Raw genomic sequence first — 17,715 nt, 5'->3', positions numbered from 1 at the left:
GGAGCACTTAGGGGAAGAGGCTGGTGTTTTGTTTTCTGTTCATAGCTTTCTGTTCTGTCAATTCTTTCTTTTCACCATCAACAGGGGTCATTTGGGCCGTTGGATCATAGGTCATTTTTGAACGAAAAAATGCTTCGTAATGAAATTTTGATTCTGCATTTCATCAAAGACGGTGCTTCCACATGGTTTTCCATTAACCTCTTCTTAAATATTTACGACTCCTCTAAATGGTAGGCATTATCATCCCGGTTTGGAAGATGGGAAACCGGGTAGGTGATGCAAGAAACAGAAGATGAGGAGGGAGGGAGGGAGGAGACAAGAGCGGGGGTGGGTGGAGCCGGGGCCGGGGCAGAGGGTCCGATGACCGCTGACCCTACCCTCTACCACAAGCTTCCCACAGCGCGTTTTACGTGAGAGTCGACTGTGTAGTTTTAAAATGTTTACATAATATATCCACTTCTTGCGGCCATTATGTCAGATTGTAAATACGGACCATATTAATCTTTTTCATCTTCTTTTTTTTTGTTGTTCTTTACTTTAAAATTCCCCCATGGCATCATCACTTTTGGCATATTCTAAATTTGGGAGAAATTCAGGCCACACATGTGGGAAAAACATGTACTCGCATTGTTTAAAAAAAAAATTTTTTTTTTAACAACACCATTAATTAAAAAACATACAGTGTCCTAAGAATCTAGTAAATCAGATTCCCATGATTCACAGGTGAGACTATTCTTTAAAAAGGGGGTTATCTGCTCCACTGAAAAAGTGAGCTACAGAATCATACATTCTCATGTGTTCTGTTTTAATGATATACTCTTGAGTGATTTTTTCCCCCAAGGTTAATTTGAAAGGAAAACAAAATACAATAACACACTCAACACTCACAATGCCAAAAACCAGCCATGGTTTCTAAAGCTGGGGAGGAAGGAGGAGGGACAGACGGTGCGTCTCAAAGGCTCTTGCTTCCTTACTAGGTTCCCTGGTGGACTAACGCCTACAGCAAAGGGTCTGTGTCCTCCTGTCTCCGTTCCTCTGTTACTTACTCTATCTTTCTATTCTGCCTCTCTGAGTTACAAGAAAAGAAAAAAAAGAGTCAGCCTTTAGCTTTCCAAAAGAATTTCCTTTCCTGGGCACTCTCCCCCAGACCTCGCCTGGCCTACCCGGCCCACTTCGATGACCTGGCTTTGAGGAATTCACTGACTCACTACAAATGAGAAAATCCATCCTGCGACCTCTGGCAAGTTAAAGCAGCGTGCATTTCCACTGACATGAACCGCAGACGCTGGCCCGAGATGGGGATGGTTTTGCCCGCTGGTTGCTTTAGGGGGGCTGGCGAAACCAACAGCGTTAAAGCCATGGCAGCCTCGGCCAGGGCTCGCTGACGGCCCATCACGGGCCCGCCCTTGACCGCTGCTCCCTCTCCCTCCCGCCGATGTTACCGCCACCCGCCTGGGTATACATTCCACCCAGTTGGACGGCCGACCACATCTTACCGACTCTACACAAGAGCAACCAAGTCGCAAGGCTTTACCAGTAGTTTGGTGTCTTTGATGACGCAGAGTAACTTGGTCCACTGCCCGAAGCGTTTCTTCCGCAGCAGGAAGGCACAGATCTTGGCATCTTTTACCAGGTCCATGGAGGCCTCCTCCGAGGGCCACTGGTGCCGCGTTTTCTTCCCCTTTCCATCCTCCTCCTCTTCATCGTATGATTCGTAAGAGCTACTCATTGCATCTGAGTCATAATCTGTCAAAAGTAAGAAATAAAAGTAAAAAACCTGGTTACAAAAGCCTTATCTTGAGGACCACCTACGGGCTCCAGGGCACATTATTATATTCATAAACAAGAAAGAGGCTTCTGCCTTCGGGTAACTGGGGAAACGTTAGTTAGCAAAAACAGGGAAAAAATAACTAAGGCTTGGGCAGCAGAAACTCAACGAAGAGTTTTCAACTGAAGTGACTAAGAATGCTGTATTTATAAAAACCACTTCTGGACTGTTCTATACGGGCCCAGCACCTGCAGACCCTACGTTGTCGAATCCTTGCTGCGTTCTTGCCGGGCACCATGACCCCCATCTCGCAGAGAGTTTCGCCAAAGAAAACTCCCACCCACACCTTTATGTTAAAGTCCTTTCAAGTCTGCAATGCCCTCTTCCTTCCTGGCATCGCCACACGCACAAACCCTTCCTAAGGTTCGAGATCCAACCCAAGGCCACCCCTCTCCTTCAGGTCATCCGTGGGATTTTCAGAAAGGTTCATACCTCCTTCTGGCTCTGCCATGCACCAACACTTAAATACCGGGTTGTCTGTAGTCTCCCAGCTAGATCCCACTTTCCCTTACCTCGGGGTCTCACACGCTGCTCTCACCCAGGCTTCGCACTCAGCCCACTCAGTCTCCTGCCTTTGCCTGGACGCGTGCTCTCATCACTCAGGATTTAACTTACAGCACCTCCTCCCTGAAGCCCTCCTTGGATCACCAGCACTGCTGACTGCTATAGACTGAATTGGGTGCCCCCCAAATTCACGTGTTGAAGCTCAAACCCCAATGTGACTGTATTTGGCGACAGGACTTTTAGGAGGTAATTACAGTTAAATGAGGTCGTAATCCACTTAGAAGAAAAGAAAGAGGGAGATCCCGCGCTCTCTCCCCGCCGTGTGAGGACATGGGGAGAAGGCGGGTGTACATAAGCCAGGAAGAGAGCCCTCACCACAAGCTGACCATGCCAGCGCCCTGATCGTGGACTTCCAGCCTCTAGAACTCTGAGAAAATAAATGCCTACTGTTTTACCACCCAGTCTACGCTATTTTGTTACGGCAGCCTGAGCTAAGACACCAGGTGAAATGCCCCTCCCCTCTGCTTCCACACTACCCAACACAAAACTTATCTCACTGTATTGTCACCTCTGTTTGTCTGCCTGTCCCACATCAGGCTGTAAGTCCCCTGCAGGAAGGGAGACCACCCTGTTGGACGTGATTGTCCCAGCACTTAACAAACTACCTGGCACAGGGCAAGTAACAAATTATTTGTAGAAGGGAGAACAGCTAGATCGACTGAAATTCAATGCAAAGCCCTCAGAAGGATGGCTGGCATCTTCAAAGTGATGAATAAATACTAGTGACTGTGAGTGATCTTATTCATTTCAGCCCTGCTGGATCATAAGGTCCTGGAGGCCGTGTCTGATTCATCTCTGCATTCCCCTCAACCCCCGGACACATCTGGAATACATTTGCTTTCATAACACACGTGAGGAATGAACACCTAAACGAGGAATGAGCGACAGATAAGGAGAAACCACGGATGAAGCAACCGGTTTCACACGACGGGAGAAGGGGCAGAAAAGGCAGACCTTGCACAGAGCAGAACTCACTGGAGACTGGACTGATTTGTACTCTGTGGTCACGCCTGCTTAATGTTAATTTCCCCACAAAGAATTATTTACTAAGGGGGGGAACAGAAAGACTGGCAGTTAAGGTTGACTTTGAAATCCTGATAAAGTAGTCAAGGAAAGATTTTAAGCAAGAGACTAGGATGAACGAAGAGGTAACTCTGGCAAGCCATATTTTCTGCACTTTTTGATAAATATATTTTATAATACAAGTTTTTTTAAGTTTAGCACAGCGGGCACGTAGTACACGGGGAAGGAAGTATGAAACTCTGAAAGACCATGTGCTGCTCCACGGCCCAAGGTTCGCTGAGAGATTTCAGACGGTCGGTGGACCGAGTCCTACTTTATCCCAGAAAGGTGATGCTCACAACAGCTTGGGGGACCATGAACCCCTCAGTGCTTAGCTCACCTTCTAGAACATCAAATTCAGTAAACATTGAATGAACAAATGAACAAAAGAATTAATGACTAAATCAGTCAGAAATGGGAAAATTTCATTTCATTCATGCAACAAATATTTATTGAGCGCTCACTATGTGTCAGGCAGTATTTTTTATACTTGTACCTGTACGCTGCGGGCTAAGGCTGCGAAAAGAGGAAGCCAGCTCTGCACTTACAACCCCTGCCTTGTTGGTCCTCTTAGCCGCCCAGAGGCGGGCACAGAGCAGTATCCTTATCTCAGAGGAAAGGAACGAGGACGCTGAGAGATCAGGTGACTCATCCAAGACCACATCCTGATGAAGGATGAAGCCAAAACCTGATTCTGAACTGAAAAAGTAGACCGTGCCCCTGGCTGCCCAGGGGTTGAGATCCACGGCTGGAAAAGACAGTAAGTTCATGGCCCGCCTTCTTCTGAGAGAGCAGGACGGATGGAATCGTGTTAGAAGAACGTCAGCCAACTTAGCAGCAAACCAAGCAGTCGGGAGCAACAGTCTGGGCCCACAGGACCACCCGCTCAGTGGCAAGTCTCTTGGGCGGTCACCCAACAGAGTCCAGGGTTCCTCCTGGGGGCTGTAACAGGATGTCAAGGGGTCCAGTGTCAGGGCTGGGGTCGGAATTTCGTTAGGAGGTAACGAGGGCCCTGTGCAAAGCTAAGAAAGACACAGAGCTGGGGAGGAGAGCAGAGAATCACCGACGGCGTGTCCTTATGTCCTCCAGCTCTCCTTCCCGGCGGCCGTTCTGACCAGGTGCTCGGGGAACACCTTCAACATCTCCGCCATCGTGTGAGGTCGAACCCCTGGAATAAACCTCCTATTCCACCTCGTGGTGCTCCTTCTCCTCTAGAAATTGGAAACAGAGGCCTCTGGCAGGCTCTCACAGGTGAAGCTCAGTGCCGACCCGCAGGATTTCAGGGCGCAGCTTTGGCGGCCTCTGATGAGAACCACTTCATTCTGAGCAATGGCCTTGGGCGCGCCGCCGCCGCCCTAGTAGAGTCTAAACGCTTGATCGTGGAGCGACAGGCTACGATCTACCTGAGCTGCCCCGCAAGGGCTCCGGGTCATCCAACCCACCGAGGAGCACGCGGCATCGCATCGAAGCAGGCGCGCGTCCGCTGGGCTCCATCGGGCCCTGAAGACGTAAGCGAGGGGCATAAGCCGAGTGGCTCAGAAGCCTGTGCCCCTATTCTCCCCGCACTGCCTCTCCACTCAACACTGGCTCGTGAGCATGCCTGGCCCTTGCTTGGACGGTCAAGACTTGAGAGGGGCTGGCAGCAAGGAGGTCTGCGGAAGGGGCTGTGAACAGACCTCCACAAATGGGCTCAGAAGGTGAGCACCTGCGTATCAGGTGAATGCTTAGCAAAGGGCAACCTTGCCAGAAGATCGCAACCAGGTAACCACACGACCCACTATATAGACATCAGCGAGCTTCTTGGCCCAGATTTCTTGTCCGAAGGGACTCCCGCACAGGCAGCTGGCGTCAGGGGCGGAGGTGACACATGGCACTCAGCAACATGGGCTTCCTCTCGGCAAGGTCCATCTGAGCCCCGGCACTTCTGAGTGTCCTGCCTGCACACGACGCTGTTCCCCGGGCTGGCAGCCAGCCGCCTGCTCACAGGTTATCCCTGGACCACGTGCACCAGGGAAGGGGCAGCACTTTATTCTCACTGGAGGGGATAAAGTAAACCCGCTGTCCACGATGCTCCTGCAGAAAGCGCCATCCATGGGCTTGAAGCCTTGCTTCTGACCAAGGAACTCATTTTACAGCAACTGAAGTTGACAGCAGTGGGTTTGTGCTCATGAAGTTCACTGGTCTTGCCTTGTCCTCCTCGCCCTGAAGCAGCCAACGTAGCAGACCAGTGCAATCCCTTCGGAATATTCCGTTTCAGGCCCAGCTTGATTGGTCACACCTGCGGGGCTGGGGGTGGGATCTTCCAGAATATCTCCAAGCACAGGTCTGGGAACCCAGGGGTGAAATGGTAGTGACTCCACTCACTATTACCCCTAGACATCCACTCACTAAAATTCTGCTTCCATTCCTGGAAATTTGGGCTCTGCTGGCCACAGGTCTTACTCTCTAGGGGCAGAATGTCCCCTCCAAGGGACACAGTGATGGCTCCACTGACCCAGAAGTGGAGACAACAGACAAACTAGTGGTCACTGCAGTGACTGGGTGACTGGTCCCGCCCACCAAGAAGCTGTGACCACACATGGGGAGAAGAGCACGTCCAGATCCAGGAGATCCCTGGGATGTCCTTAGCACTCAAGTCAGCGGGACACTGCAGCTGTCCAGTACAGGTAGTCCTGCTGGAGGCCAGAGCTTTCAGGAAGGAAAGCTGAGCCACTGTACTGGACCATCAACCAGGGTGCTTGCTGAAGGCAAAGGGGACATGCAGGAAGTTATAAATACCAGCTAGGACCATGGACCGTTTGTGGAAATGAGGACTGAACCCGTTACAAGGTTTCTGTTCATATTTTGATAGGGCTCAATCTGTGTACGTATAATCGAATCCTTTTCTTCCCCTCTCACGTCCCCTACCATCGAACAGAGAAGTGCTAACAGCAGTGGACCCTGGATTCACATTCTAGTGGCAGGCTCCCAAAGGCGAGAGTGTGACTTGGCCAGAAGAGAACGAGGTCACCCCAAAGTGGACAGAGGATGTCATACCCTCTGGGGAGTCAGGGAGTTTCCGTCACACCAGTCATAGTTGAACCGTGTTACGCTGAACCACGGCTCTGCTCCCGTCTTCGTTTGCAAATCCACTGTGGGTAAAGAGAGGTGCGTGGATGCCCAACCGACCCAGGAGCAATGGTGGTGCTTTTATCCTGTATCAACTCAGCAAGGCTGGAACACATCCCCCCAGATTCCCTTTGCTGGATGCTTCTGGGTTAGGACTGGCCACAAGAGAAGTCTGTGAGCACCCTGGACGGCCGACGGGAAGCGGCTGCAGGTCGGGAGGGTGTCAGGCGCTGCAGCTTGCGCTCGCGGGTGCTGGGCTGCAGGCCTTCCTCGTCGGCGCTCCCGCAGGGTCCCCTGCCCGGCCGCCTCTGGTCCTGGCCAGCTGCGTGCGGCTCCACGGAGCCGCGGTCCGGCCTCTCGCGCGGGGCCCCGCGTCGGGGAGTGAGAGGCAGGGGGATTCCCAGCATCCTTCCTCGCCCCCGGGCCTCGCGCAGCTCCCCTTGCTGCCGGCCGGCCCCCCGGCACGCGTCTGCCCCGGTTCCCATGACCCCACAGGGTCTCGCGTCTACAACACGCCCCTGCCCCACGACGCGGTTCTGCTTCTCCGGTAAACCGGGCCTGACTCGAGGCTCGACAACGCTGCCAGAAGCCCATGAGTAAGCAAAGGCGGCGTGACCTTGGCCTGCCCTGGCCGCAGACCCCTGCCACGGCTCCCCACGTGGAGGGTCCTGGCCGGCAGCCGAGGCTCAGGCACAGACGTCTGAGCGAAGTGCTGGCACTGCGGACCCACTGTCTCTCCCCAGGCAGCAGTCCTTCCATGGCCCTCCCTCTGGGCTTAGCTCAACCAAAGGGGCCTGACCTCGGCAGTTAAGGACACGACACACCGGTCGCGTGGGCCTTCTCGGACCGAAGATGACCAAAGGTCCCGCAAGTCAAACAAAATTACTCTCGGTTTCTAGTCTTGAAAGTATGTTGGAGAGGGACAAGGAAGGTGGGAGAAGGCTAGGACCCAACGTTCCCAACGGTGGGAAATACCCTCATCAGCAACTTTTTTTCCTTTATTCATTGTTTTCAGAAAGAGAGGAATCCAATGAAGTTTTGAATTATATCAAGCCGTTTCATTTTTTGTGTTTTCTAATTAATTTACTATCTTCTGAAACAGTGGACACTTAGAAATTACTTGAATGCATTTTTCCCAAATGGTTCTAAAATGAAAGAGAAATTAAAATATTTAATATTTGGATCTCAAAACCCAGTATTTCATAGCCTCCTTGTCAGAACTGTCCCTTCTCTCATTCAGAATTCATTAAGAGGGCCTCAAGTATCTATCGATGCTGGGCTGAGGCTGTGTCGGCCTGCTCCAGAGCAAACAGGCACGAGTGAGCGGGAAAGGCCACTGCCCTCCAGGGCCTAAGGTCCCGCTCGCCTGGCTTCTGTGTGTCCCTCTTCACGGTCAGACAATATCCCGGGGGGATTTCCTGGAACGATCAAGTTAGATTCCACTTTGCTGAAATGGCCCTGCTTGTTTGCTGCCAGGGGAGAGAGAGATCAGAAAACTCCAAGTCTGCAAGAAGCAGAGACTTCAGGGGACATGCAGACGGCGACAATGGAGAGCGTCTCCGTGGGCAGAGGGAGGCGGTGGGAGAACGGGACACAAGATGCGAACACACGGAAGCCTCTCCATGGCACGAGCAGATCACTCTTTCACTCCCCATTTTACGCATGTTTTACAGGAAAGGCAAGCTGGATTCCCTAAGGCAGCACACTCAGATATGCCACACCTGCCTCATTATGAGACAAAGCACGCTGCCTGCTGCCAGAGTATCGGGAGCAGAAACAAAGGCAAAGATCTAAGAACAAATTCCAGAGGTAGTTACAAAAGGTGTTCAATGCCACTGCCCTTCTTTCTGTGACTGTGAAAGCCGGCTGCCTACAAAGGGGCACTTCTGAGTGCCAGCAGGCAGCTAACGATCATGTCATGACAGCCCTAACTTAGGCCAAAGCCTTCTTGTAAAACCTGTATGAATGGGGAACAAAAAAAGAAACAGGAAACAACCTAAATGTCCATCGACAGATGAATGGATAAAGAAGATGTGGTTCATATACACAATGGAATACGACTCAGCCATAAAAAAGGGCAAAAATAATGCCATTTGCAGCAACATGGATGCAACTAGAGAGGATCATACTAACTGAAGTCAGAAAGAGAGAGACAAATACCATGTGATATCACTTACATGTAGAATCTAAAATATGACACAGATGAACCTATCTATGAAACAGAAACAGGGACATAGAGAACAGACTGGTGGTTGCCAAGGGGGAGGGGGGTGGGGGAGGGTTGCAGTGGGGTTTTGGGATTAGTAGATGGAAACTGGTGTATACAGAACGGATAAACAACAAGGTCCTACTGTACAGCACAGGGAACTAGGTTCAATATCCTGGGATAAACCCTAATGGAAAAGAATATGAAAAAGGATGTATATATATGCATAACTGAGTCACTTTGCTGTATAGCAGTAATTAACACAACACTGTAATTCAACTATACTTCAATAAAAAATAAATTGAAAAACAAACAAACAGCTACGATGAGATGCCTGCTTGTTCTGTATTTATTTTATAGACACGCTTTCTTGGTGGCACCATGAATGCAGCCTAAGAGGGATGTGCCCTGGTCAAGGTGGCGGGGAGGGACCCCATGAAAACATGCCTCAAAAAGTCATTCTCTTCTGACCAAAGGGAACACGTTTCACTGGCTGATGCATGCTCCCACAGCAACAAGATTTCACTAATTCTGAGTCACAAGAAAGACAACGATCTGAAATTACCGAAGGTACTTGGTGGACACCTTAGACTTTTCAAAACCCTTTCTGTATCTCCCTCCTTGGGTTCAGAATTTCCTGAAGTTCACATTTCCACGGTGTTGTGTAATGCCCCTACTCCCCTTCACTCGAAAAGCAGGAGGGCTCCCCAACAGCCCGGCAGGTCGGGGGCCACTCACTTGAGGTGATGTATTCCGGAGCCTTCCCGGGACTCAGCGGCACGGCCTCCTCGTAGTAGCCTTCCGGGAGAGAGGATGTCGGTAGCGGCGGTGGCCCGCTGTCAGGCGGCTGAGCGAAGGAAGGAAAAAACAACAGAGCACAATCATTAGGAGGAAATTCTGGATTTGCACCTAACAGGTGTTGATGGGCATTTTCTTCCCTCCTTTGTAAAGTCCCTGGAGAAACAGAACATCGTCCAAAGAGCCTCCAAAGTTCGGCTCCTGGCGGGATCTCCGCTGCTCGCCTGCTCACGGCCACCCTCAGCCCGGCCCTGGCCACGCCACTCAACCCACATGACCCGCCGGCTGTCACCAGACACACGCTGGCCCTCGCAGACCCCTCTCCCAGAGCAGAGACAGGCGTCTCTCCTCCCCTCTACCCCACGCCACTGCCCTCCCAGATGCCCAAGCTGACTTTCCCCTTCACGGCCTGCGTCCCACACTGGAGACCCCTGGGGGGCACAGAGGTGGTTCAGATCCACCCATGCTCATCACAGAGCAAGCACCAGTGACACAGCGACTGAACAGACGAGTTATGTTTGCCCACAATCTCACCACACTCCTCATGTGTGCCAGGGAGACTTTTTAAAAAAAGAGAAGAGGAAATCACCTATGAGCCCACCTCTAAAAGAAACTGGAAATTATTCTCTGGAGAAGGAATCTGACAGACTCTTGAGACGGAGGCACCCTGATTTCGAAGCCATAACTTCAGAGCATGGAGAGCTGGCAGGCTCAGGACCATCCAGATTCGAGCAAGACCAGCTGAAGCACCATTCTCTCAAATGTCCCTGATGACTCTAAGGCAGGCCCACCTCTTCTTCCCATGCACACGTACGGGATCTGCTCGTTCCACCCCTCACTGGTCCTCCAAACACCTGCTATCTGCCTGGCACTGTCCCAAGCAGCCTCGGCACTGGTTACAAGCTACATCAGTCATCCATCCATCCAGGGATCCTTCAAGGTCGATATTACATCACCTTCTGTTTTACAGATATGGGAAGTGAGGCTCGCAGTCTAAAACCTCCTTCTCAAGATCCGACACTGGTCCACGACACAGCTGGGGTTTTCGAGCACCAGATCTGTCCAGTAAAGAGCTTTTTCATATTCATATTCTCTGTTTCTCGCTCTCTTTCCCTTTCATAACTAGTTCACACCACCTATATCTTATAAGCTAATGGGAAAGATGTCGCTGAAAACGGAAGAGAACAGAGGGCCCCAAACTGAAGATCGACCAAGTGCAGTTTCCAAGAACAATGCTCCATAGAATGTGAAACTCCACCACTTTTCCTGTAACTCAAGTCTGAGGCCAAGAAGTCCTCTGCGAATGACTAATCACCACTGTGCACTCAACCCACTCCTTCCTCTCGCCAGATGAACAAAGATAATTTACTCCAGGTCATCTGCGCAGTATTCCTCCCCATCCTTGAAGGCGGTTATCTCCCTTCCACCCCCGGGCCCTGATTCCCGTGCACTCCCCTCCCCAGGCCGAGGCCCGCCCGCCATCACCCTGTGCTCTCACGCTGGACCACATCCACTCCTATCATCTGGAGAGGAGAGGTGGTGCCTACAGTGTAACCTGACACACTGTCCTCCCCGGGAGAGGTCTGAACAGGAGTCCACGCCAGGGTGAAAGCCTCCGCGCGGTGCTTTTGGAAGGGGGCTGTCTGATTCCCTGAGTGTTTTTACTCATGAAATGAGGGTGTTTCAGCTTCCCCTTAGTATGTTGAAACAGTCGGATTATTCACCTTCTAGAAAAGCATTACAAGTGGCTGGATCGAACGCACGTTTACGAATTAGCACAGGCCCCTTCCTAGTGCTGCAAAGGTGCGTAAGGCAGGCGCTGACTCTCAGCTGATGGGACTTAGCAGACTTTCAGACCCTGCTGGTGGTCGTGCATTCTACACAACCACTCGATACGTATGCCCTTAAATCCACAATTCCACTTCTAGAAATATATGCCAAGAAGGTCAACTGGTCATACAAGCTAAAACGTATAAGGATGTTCAATAAAAGTTTTTCCCTCCCAAGTTAAAAACAATCTAAACATTCCCTGAAAGAAGACTGCTTAGGTATCCTGACACAGCCAGGTGCAGACATGTAAAAGGACAGTGCCCATCTGCAGTCATTTACTTGAAAAATCTCTACTAGATACTGCCAAGTGAAAGAAAACAGGTACACTATTAGCCTTTCTATCAGAGCTGCACTTACGCTCACATCTATACAAAGACAGGTCACTCACCAAAATGTTAACACAGGGTTACTGCTTTTTTATGCACATCCATATAGCTTGCATTTTCTACATAATATTGTTTTTAAAACCAGGGGAAAAAAAAGACTTTCATTTGAAGTAATATCCCTCAAAAAATAACACTTCTAGAGAAGCACTCTCTTTCTCCAGAAAGGATCTCACACTCCACTCCCAAATACCATTTGCCCTTGAAATTCTGCCACAGGGGTTCCAGACACAGGCAGAGGTCTGATGGTTTGTTAAAGGGCCAATGAGGGAGAGACAGAAAAAATGTTTTCCCTTTCATAACTAGTTCACCCCACCTATATCCTATAAACGACTAGGAAAGATGTCGCTGAGAATGGAAGAGAATAGAGGCCATGGGTGGATCAGAGCCACAACTTAGCACCGTTGCTTTCAGAGGAAAAACTTCTGTCAGATCCTTTCCAGTAGGTCAGAATTCGCTGAAATCACAATTCACAGGAATTTTAAACAGTACAAAATGAGGAAGGCAAGTTTCCAAAGGGGGTCACGGAAACCAGAGCACAGGCAGGAAACCAGCGTGTAGGGTGAAGAAGACCAATGTTCCAATACTTGGCACGTGGCAGGCTTAGCTCCAGCCTCGGCCTTGGTTTATGCGGCCTTCCTCTAAATCTGGGTACCAATCTCCTCCCTGTAAATGAGGGCGTGGGATCATATAACCTCTGATGTCCATCCTGGCTCTAAGATTCCAATGTAGTATCCTTATAAAGTTGCAGGTCATCAGGCAATAAAGCCAACTTTACGCATTTCAAAACTGTAGTGAGAGCTGACTTTGGCTCCTCGCTACCTGATTGATGACACTTAATCTCTGGCCAGAGCACGTACTCAAAGGTACCTTCCGACAGTAAGGCTACACACCAACGTGGCATCACTCTACTTTGGATCTGGCAGCTTCCCTTCAAGGCTAGAAGAGACCCGGTCCGTGCACAAAGCTCTGGCACCATCTTGCCCTGGTCACCAGAGTCTTCCTGGACTGGCTCTCAGAAAACACATGCTAATAGAATGAGGGACTCAAGTCTAACCCTCACAGCCTTCTCAGATACTGACAAAGAAGGATGAGAAACTGTTTTCCTCAAGGAATGACTGATCTGTGCTGCGCCCTAGACAGGGAAGTAGAAATGGCATGGTACCAGTTACTAGATAACCTTTAAATTCACTGAAATATTTCTCCCACGAATAAATGCTTAAGTGAATGCGACTTTTTTTCAGGAAATCTTATCTGCCTTAAGCGTTGTAAATTTCTCTTTTAAGGTATCAGCGTCTTATTAGAGAAAACCAATACTTACAACTGGATAGGAATATAATCGACAGGCTTGCTTGGCTCACAATATTGGCCATAACTTAATTTCTACCTTTTTGGAAAGAAAAGCCTATTAGTATTGGGTTGGCCAAAAAAGTTCATTCATGTAAACCCAAACGAACTTTTTGGCCAACACAATATTTGTCTTTGTTACTTTAAGGAAAAGCCTCATAGAAAATTTTTTCCATTAATAATGATAAATATTAAGATATAATTATATGGCATAAATACAATGATTATTATTGTTATTGCTATTATTCCAACAAAATAATAATAATGACTATTTGTGGTCTGCCTTCCGTGTGTCACGCATTGTTCTGGAACACTTTATATATTTTTTCTCTTGTTGAGAAAACAACGCTGAGAGATTGGTATTCTGATTCTGATTTTACAAACGAGGAAACCGAGGGGGATGCAAGACCCTGCCCAGCAGCCCCCGTGTTGCAGAGCTGCTTAGTGGAGAAGCCAGGAGTCGGCCGGGTGGGCACAGACGAGCGCTTACTGCTGCGGTGGCCGAGCCAGACAGGATGCAGGAAAGGAACCCTGCAACCCACCAAGGCCACTGGATCCAACCCGATGCTCCCGGCTCCTGCGGCACGGAGGGATCTGTGCGTTCCTGAGGAAGGCACGTCCACACCGGCTCCACCTCCATGCCCACTCTGCCCTTCCTCCCTCTCCTCTCTGCTGCTGCCCCCCACCTTCCCCTCCTCCGGCTCCCATTAATCACTCAGTCCTTTGCACCAGACACACCAATGAACCCTGAGACCTAATTTTAGCAGAGAAAAACACCAGCCTAGAATTTGGAATCGCTTTCTGACTTTAATTCTGTATATACAGTGGTACGTCCAGATTCTATCTTTCTGGTTACAGTGATTAAAATCTGTTAAGAGTCACAGCTAAAAACGATATGATCTGACAGAAGACAAGGAGGGTTCATGCTCTAGTCCTGCCACGTATCAGCAAAACCCTTTCTGGCGGACGAGAATACGGTAGCAGCACTCCACAGCATCACCTAAGCTTCCCGAGGACGGGAAGGGAGGGATTGTCAACAGATAACAAAAGTTTATGGTCTCAAGTGCAAAACATGGTTTCAATCCTAACATCAAGAATTTTGAGCAGATACTCTTCTTGGCAAAATAAAAGGTTTTATCCAAATGACACCCCCTTCCATTCTGATCACTATTTAATTTGCATTCCAACAGCACTTGAGTAAACACTGGGAAATTATTCACACATATTTTCTCAAGTTTTATTTATACAGGACTAAGCATGAGAGCCCGTGGGGCACATCTTCTTCCCTTCCTTCTCTACCAGGAGGTGGGCTCCCACAGGGAAGGCAGGACAGCGCAACAGCAGTGCCAACGGGACACTGAATAAATCCAAGATGAAGATGCCACAGGAATGAGACGTGACACTAAACTCTGCGATTTTCGAAAGACAAGGAGAAAAGGAACAGAATGGTTCACGGCCACTAAAAGGATCACGTCTGACTTCTCCGGGAAATAAAATGGTTTTGTTGTTTTAAATCTTGGGCTTTAGTCGAAACTCTGCAACTGATAAAATACCTGATTTTGTTATACAATCTCAAAGAATCTCATAATCCCATCTGTCAAATAGAGATAATGAAGTTGCTGTGAAAGTACTTTAGGAAGGATAAAATGCCATCAGCAGGCAGGTGGTAAGGGCTGGGACCAAAACATCATTGTTTCCTAGAGACAGGAAGTAGGATGCTGGTTACCAGGGGCTAGGGGGCTGGGGGGCATTGCTTACTGCGGACAGTTTCATTTTGGAAAGATGAAAAGTTCTGGAGATGGATCGTGGCGATGGTTGCACAACAACGTACGTACTTTATGCCACTAAACTGGATACTTACAAGTGGTTAAAATGATAAAGTCTGTGTTATGTGTATTTTACCACAATAAAAAACGACCTGGGACTTCCCTAGTGGTCCAGTGGGTAAGACTCTGCACTCCCAGTGCAAGGGGTCTGGGTTCGATCCTTAGTCGGGGAACTAGATCCCACGTGCATGCCGCAACTAAGGAGCCTGTGTGCTGCAACTAAGAGTCTGCATGCCGAAACTGGGAAGTCCACATGCTGCAACTAAAGATCCCGCATGCTGCAACTAAAGATCCTGCATGCCACAACTAAGACCTGGCGCAGCCTAAGTAAATAAATAAATATTTTTAAAAAAACGACCTTGCTGTTATCTGCTGGTATAATAAGGCATCACATTTACATAAGGTCTAGCCTTAAAATAGCAAAACACTAAATTGCGTCTTCTACCCCATCTAAACACAGTGCAACCCTCTGCCGTTTAAACGATCAAATAAAAATATTTCTAGAAAATGCCTTGATGGGGTATCATACAGATCATATACAGCCCCCAAAGGGGTCTCCTCGCTCTCTTCTCTCAGCCAGGAAGGTCTGAAGTCTCCCTGTCCGTAGACCCACTGTTCCTCTGAAGCGGAGGAGGGGAGGGCAGGAAGCACAATTCCCGACTGTCTGGATCAGAGCCGGCTGGTGGGCTGGGCGGTGGGGCCCGGCGGCCAATGTCAACACAGATGGGACCCATTTCCGGATGAACCGGCCGCCTTCGCAAACGCTCCCTCAGCACCGGGCTGCAGGCTAACTAAGTACCGTCCCTTTGATAGCTGCAGAACTCTTGGTGTGAAACAAAAACAAAAATCTGTTGAGAAGCACAGCCCTTCCCAGAAATGCTTTCATTATGCATATGCATATTTTGGCCCGCTCCAATCTCCCCTGGAAAGCTAGGGAGCCGGATGGGTCTGTAAACACGCTGCACACCGTACCTCGCTCTCAAAGGTCGAGGGAAGTTCTGAATTCCACGGAGCGCACACCCACACTCCCGCCGCCCGGCCCAAGCTCCACTGGCCACACTGAAGGGGTCGCTGGTTCGCCCAGGACCCTGGGCTGCAGCCGCATTGACTCCAAGAGCAAAAGAGAAACATGCACTATTCCCTTCCTGTACAGAAGCGTCATCAATGTTACAAAACGGACTTTTTGATGCGGCTCCTGACCTTGAGCGGCCGTCGGCATCTTCTGCTTTGTGATATGAGGAACACAAAGAAGGAGAGAAACAAGCATCATCTTCAAAAGGTTAAAGTTTAGTTTAATTAAGAGAATGTCAAAATGAGGCATTGCTGATCAATGGGTATAAAGTTTCAGTTATGCAAAATGGACACATTTTAGAGATCCACTGGATCCCTTTTTTTTTTATTTTACTGCTACCACCTGAGTGTAATTCACCAGCCAACCGGGGCACAGAGACCTGTCCAGTCTCTGCCACACCTGTGTAGGGGGCCCACCTGGGTGTCAGCCAGCAAGAGGGGAGCGCTGATGCCTGAGAGTGCCGCAGAGAGCCGGGTGAGGGCCCTCAGCCAGGGGAGGGCCAGGCCCGAAATGGGGGGTGAGGGGTGCCGAGCGTGCTCGGGAAAGCGGCCAGTGTGACCCCACCCTCCCGCCCCGCCTCTCGAGGGTCCAGGAAAAAAAAGGATGCCAAGAGATAGTTAACAATAACTGCATAAAGCACTGTTCAGCTCTAAAAGGGATAAAAAGATAGAAGCGGACTCATTTCTCAGAGATTGTAACCCACATAGCTGTGACAGAAGGCAGTATTCCTTCAATACATGCCATGAAAGAGTAAAAAATGCAATCGTGGTTCAAATGAGCAAGAAATAATACCTGGTTGGAGCATCCTAAGTCTTACACTAAAAACAAATCCTTCGGTCATTCATAGTTGCCTTGAGGACCGTTCCGAACTGCTCTGCAGGCCCACGGGCCCCTCGAGGTTTAACCCCCGCAGCGTGTTCCGGCCTCACCCGCGGACGACTCATCCAAACCCTATTATTCAGCCACACAGAGGGGCTTGTAATGCTCTAGTCCATCGGGGTCTTTCTCGGGTCTGTGCCTTAATTTGTGGTACGCCCTCTGCCTGGCATAGCCTCCTACCCAACCCCACTTCTAGCCCACTACCAGCTAGTTCTCCTGGAAGTCAACGCGCCAGCAGCAAATGACCAACTAGACAGAAGCCACCTCACCAAAGGCAATTTACTGAATGACAGGCCTACTTGCTGAATAACGAATTCCCTGATATACTACCGGGAAAATACAGCAGAGCTGTCTTAAGCCCTCTCCACTTCACTGACTCACTGAGCTGACAGATGTTCTTCATTCTGTCTGTAAAATGCCCTGACGGATATCCACAAAATGCTAACCGTTCGTAGCCAATGGGCTCCTCTCCAGAGCGCCTACAAAACAGTGCGATCGGCTGAGTCTGGACAATTACCAACAGTCAGCTTTGCTCTTTAAATTCTTACACTTACAATTATTTATTTTACTTTATTTGGTTAGCTACTACATAAATAAATCAGTGCAAAAACAAGTGCAAAAGGAGAGTTGATGATTCTCTGAGATGCTTTAGAAAGGTTCAGTCAAGACAAACTGCAAAAAAAGAAAAGACACAGTTATTCAATTAGGAGTGGTCAAGTCAGCTGTAAAAGAAGAGCAGCCCTGGTAAGATTCTAGGGACTCTAAAAACCAGATCGTTTCGCAAGTGTCTGAATTTAACTCCAGTTTAAGGA

At 49.3% G+C, this 17,715-nt stretch overlaps 1 protein-coding gene across 2 annotated transcripts in view; it reads right to left on the bottom strand.

Moving 5' to 3' along the window:
* Window positions 1-17,715, bottom strand: part of AFAP1 (actin filament associated protein 1) — a 153,057-nt gene that overhangs the window by 72,121 nt on the left and 63,221 nt on the right. For both annotated transcript variants that reach the window (XM_061191942.1, XM_061191941.1), the window contains exons 4-5: window positions 9,507-9,615; window positions 1,535-1,746 (exon numbers count right to left, since the gene is read on the bottom strand). In XM_061191942.1, coding sequence (XP_061047925.1) covers window positions 1,535-1,746; window positions 9,507-9,615 — 321 coding nt within the window. The remainder of the gene's footprint in view (window positions 1-1,534; window positions 1,747-9,506; window positions 9,616-17,715) is intronic.

The sequence above is a fragment of the Eubalaena glacialis genome, chromosome 5 (genome assembly GCF_028564815.1).
Source record: "Eubalaena glacialis isolate mEubGla1 chromosome 5, mEubGla1.1.hap2.+ XY, whole genome shotgun sequence".
NCBI lineage: Eukaryota > Metazoa > Chordata > Mammalia > Artiodactyla > Balaenidae > Eubalaena > Eubalaena glacialis.
The sequence above is the reverse complement of the archived record's forward strand: the minus strand, read 5'-3'. Positions and strand labels throughout refer to the sequence as shown.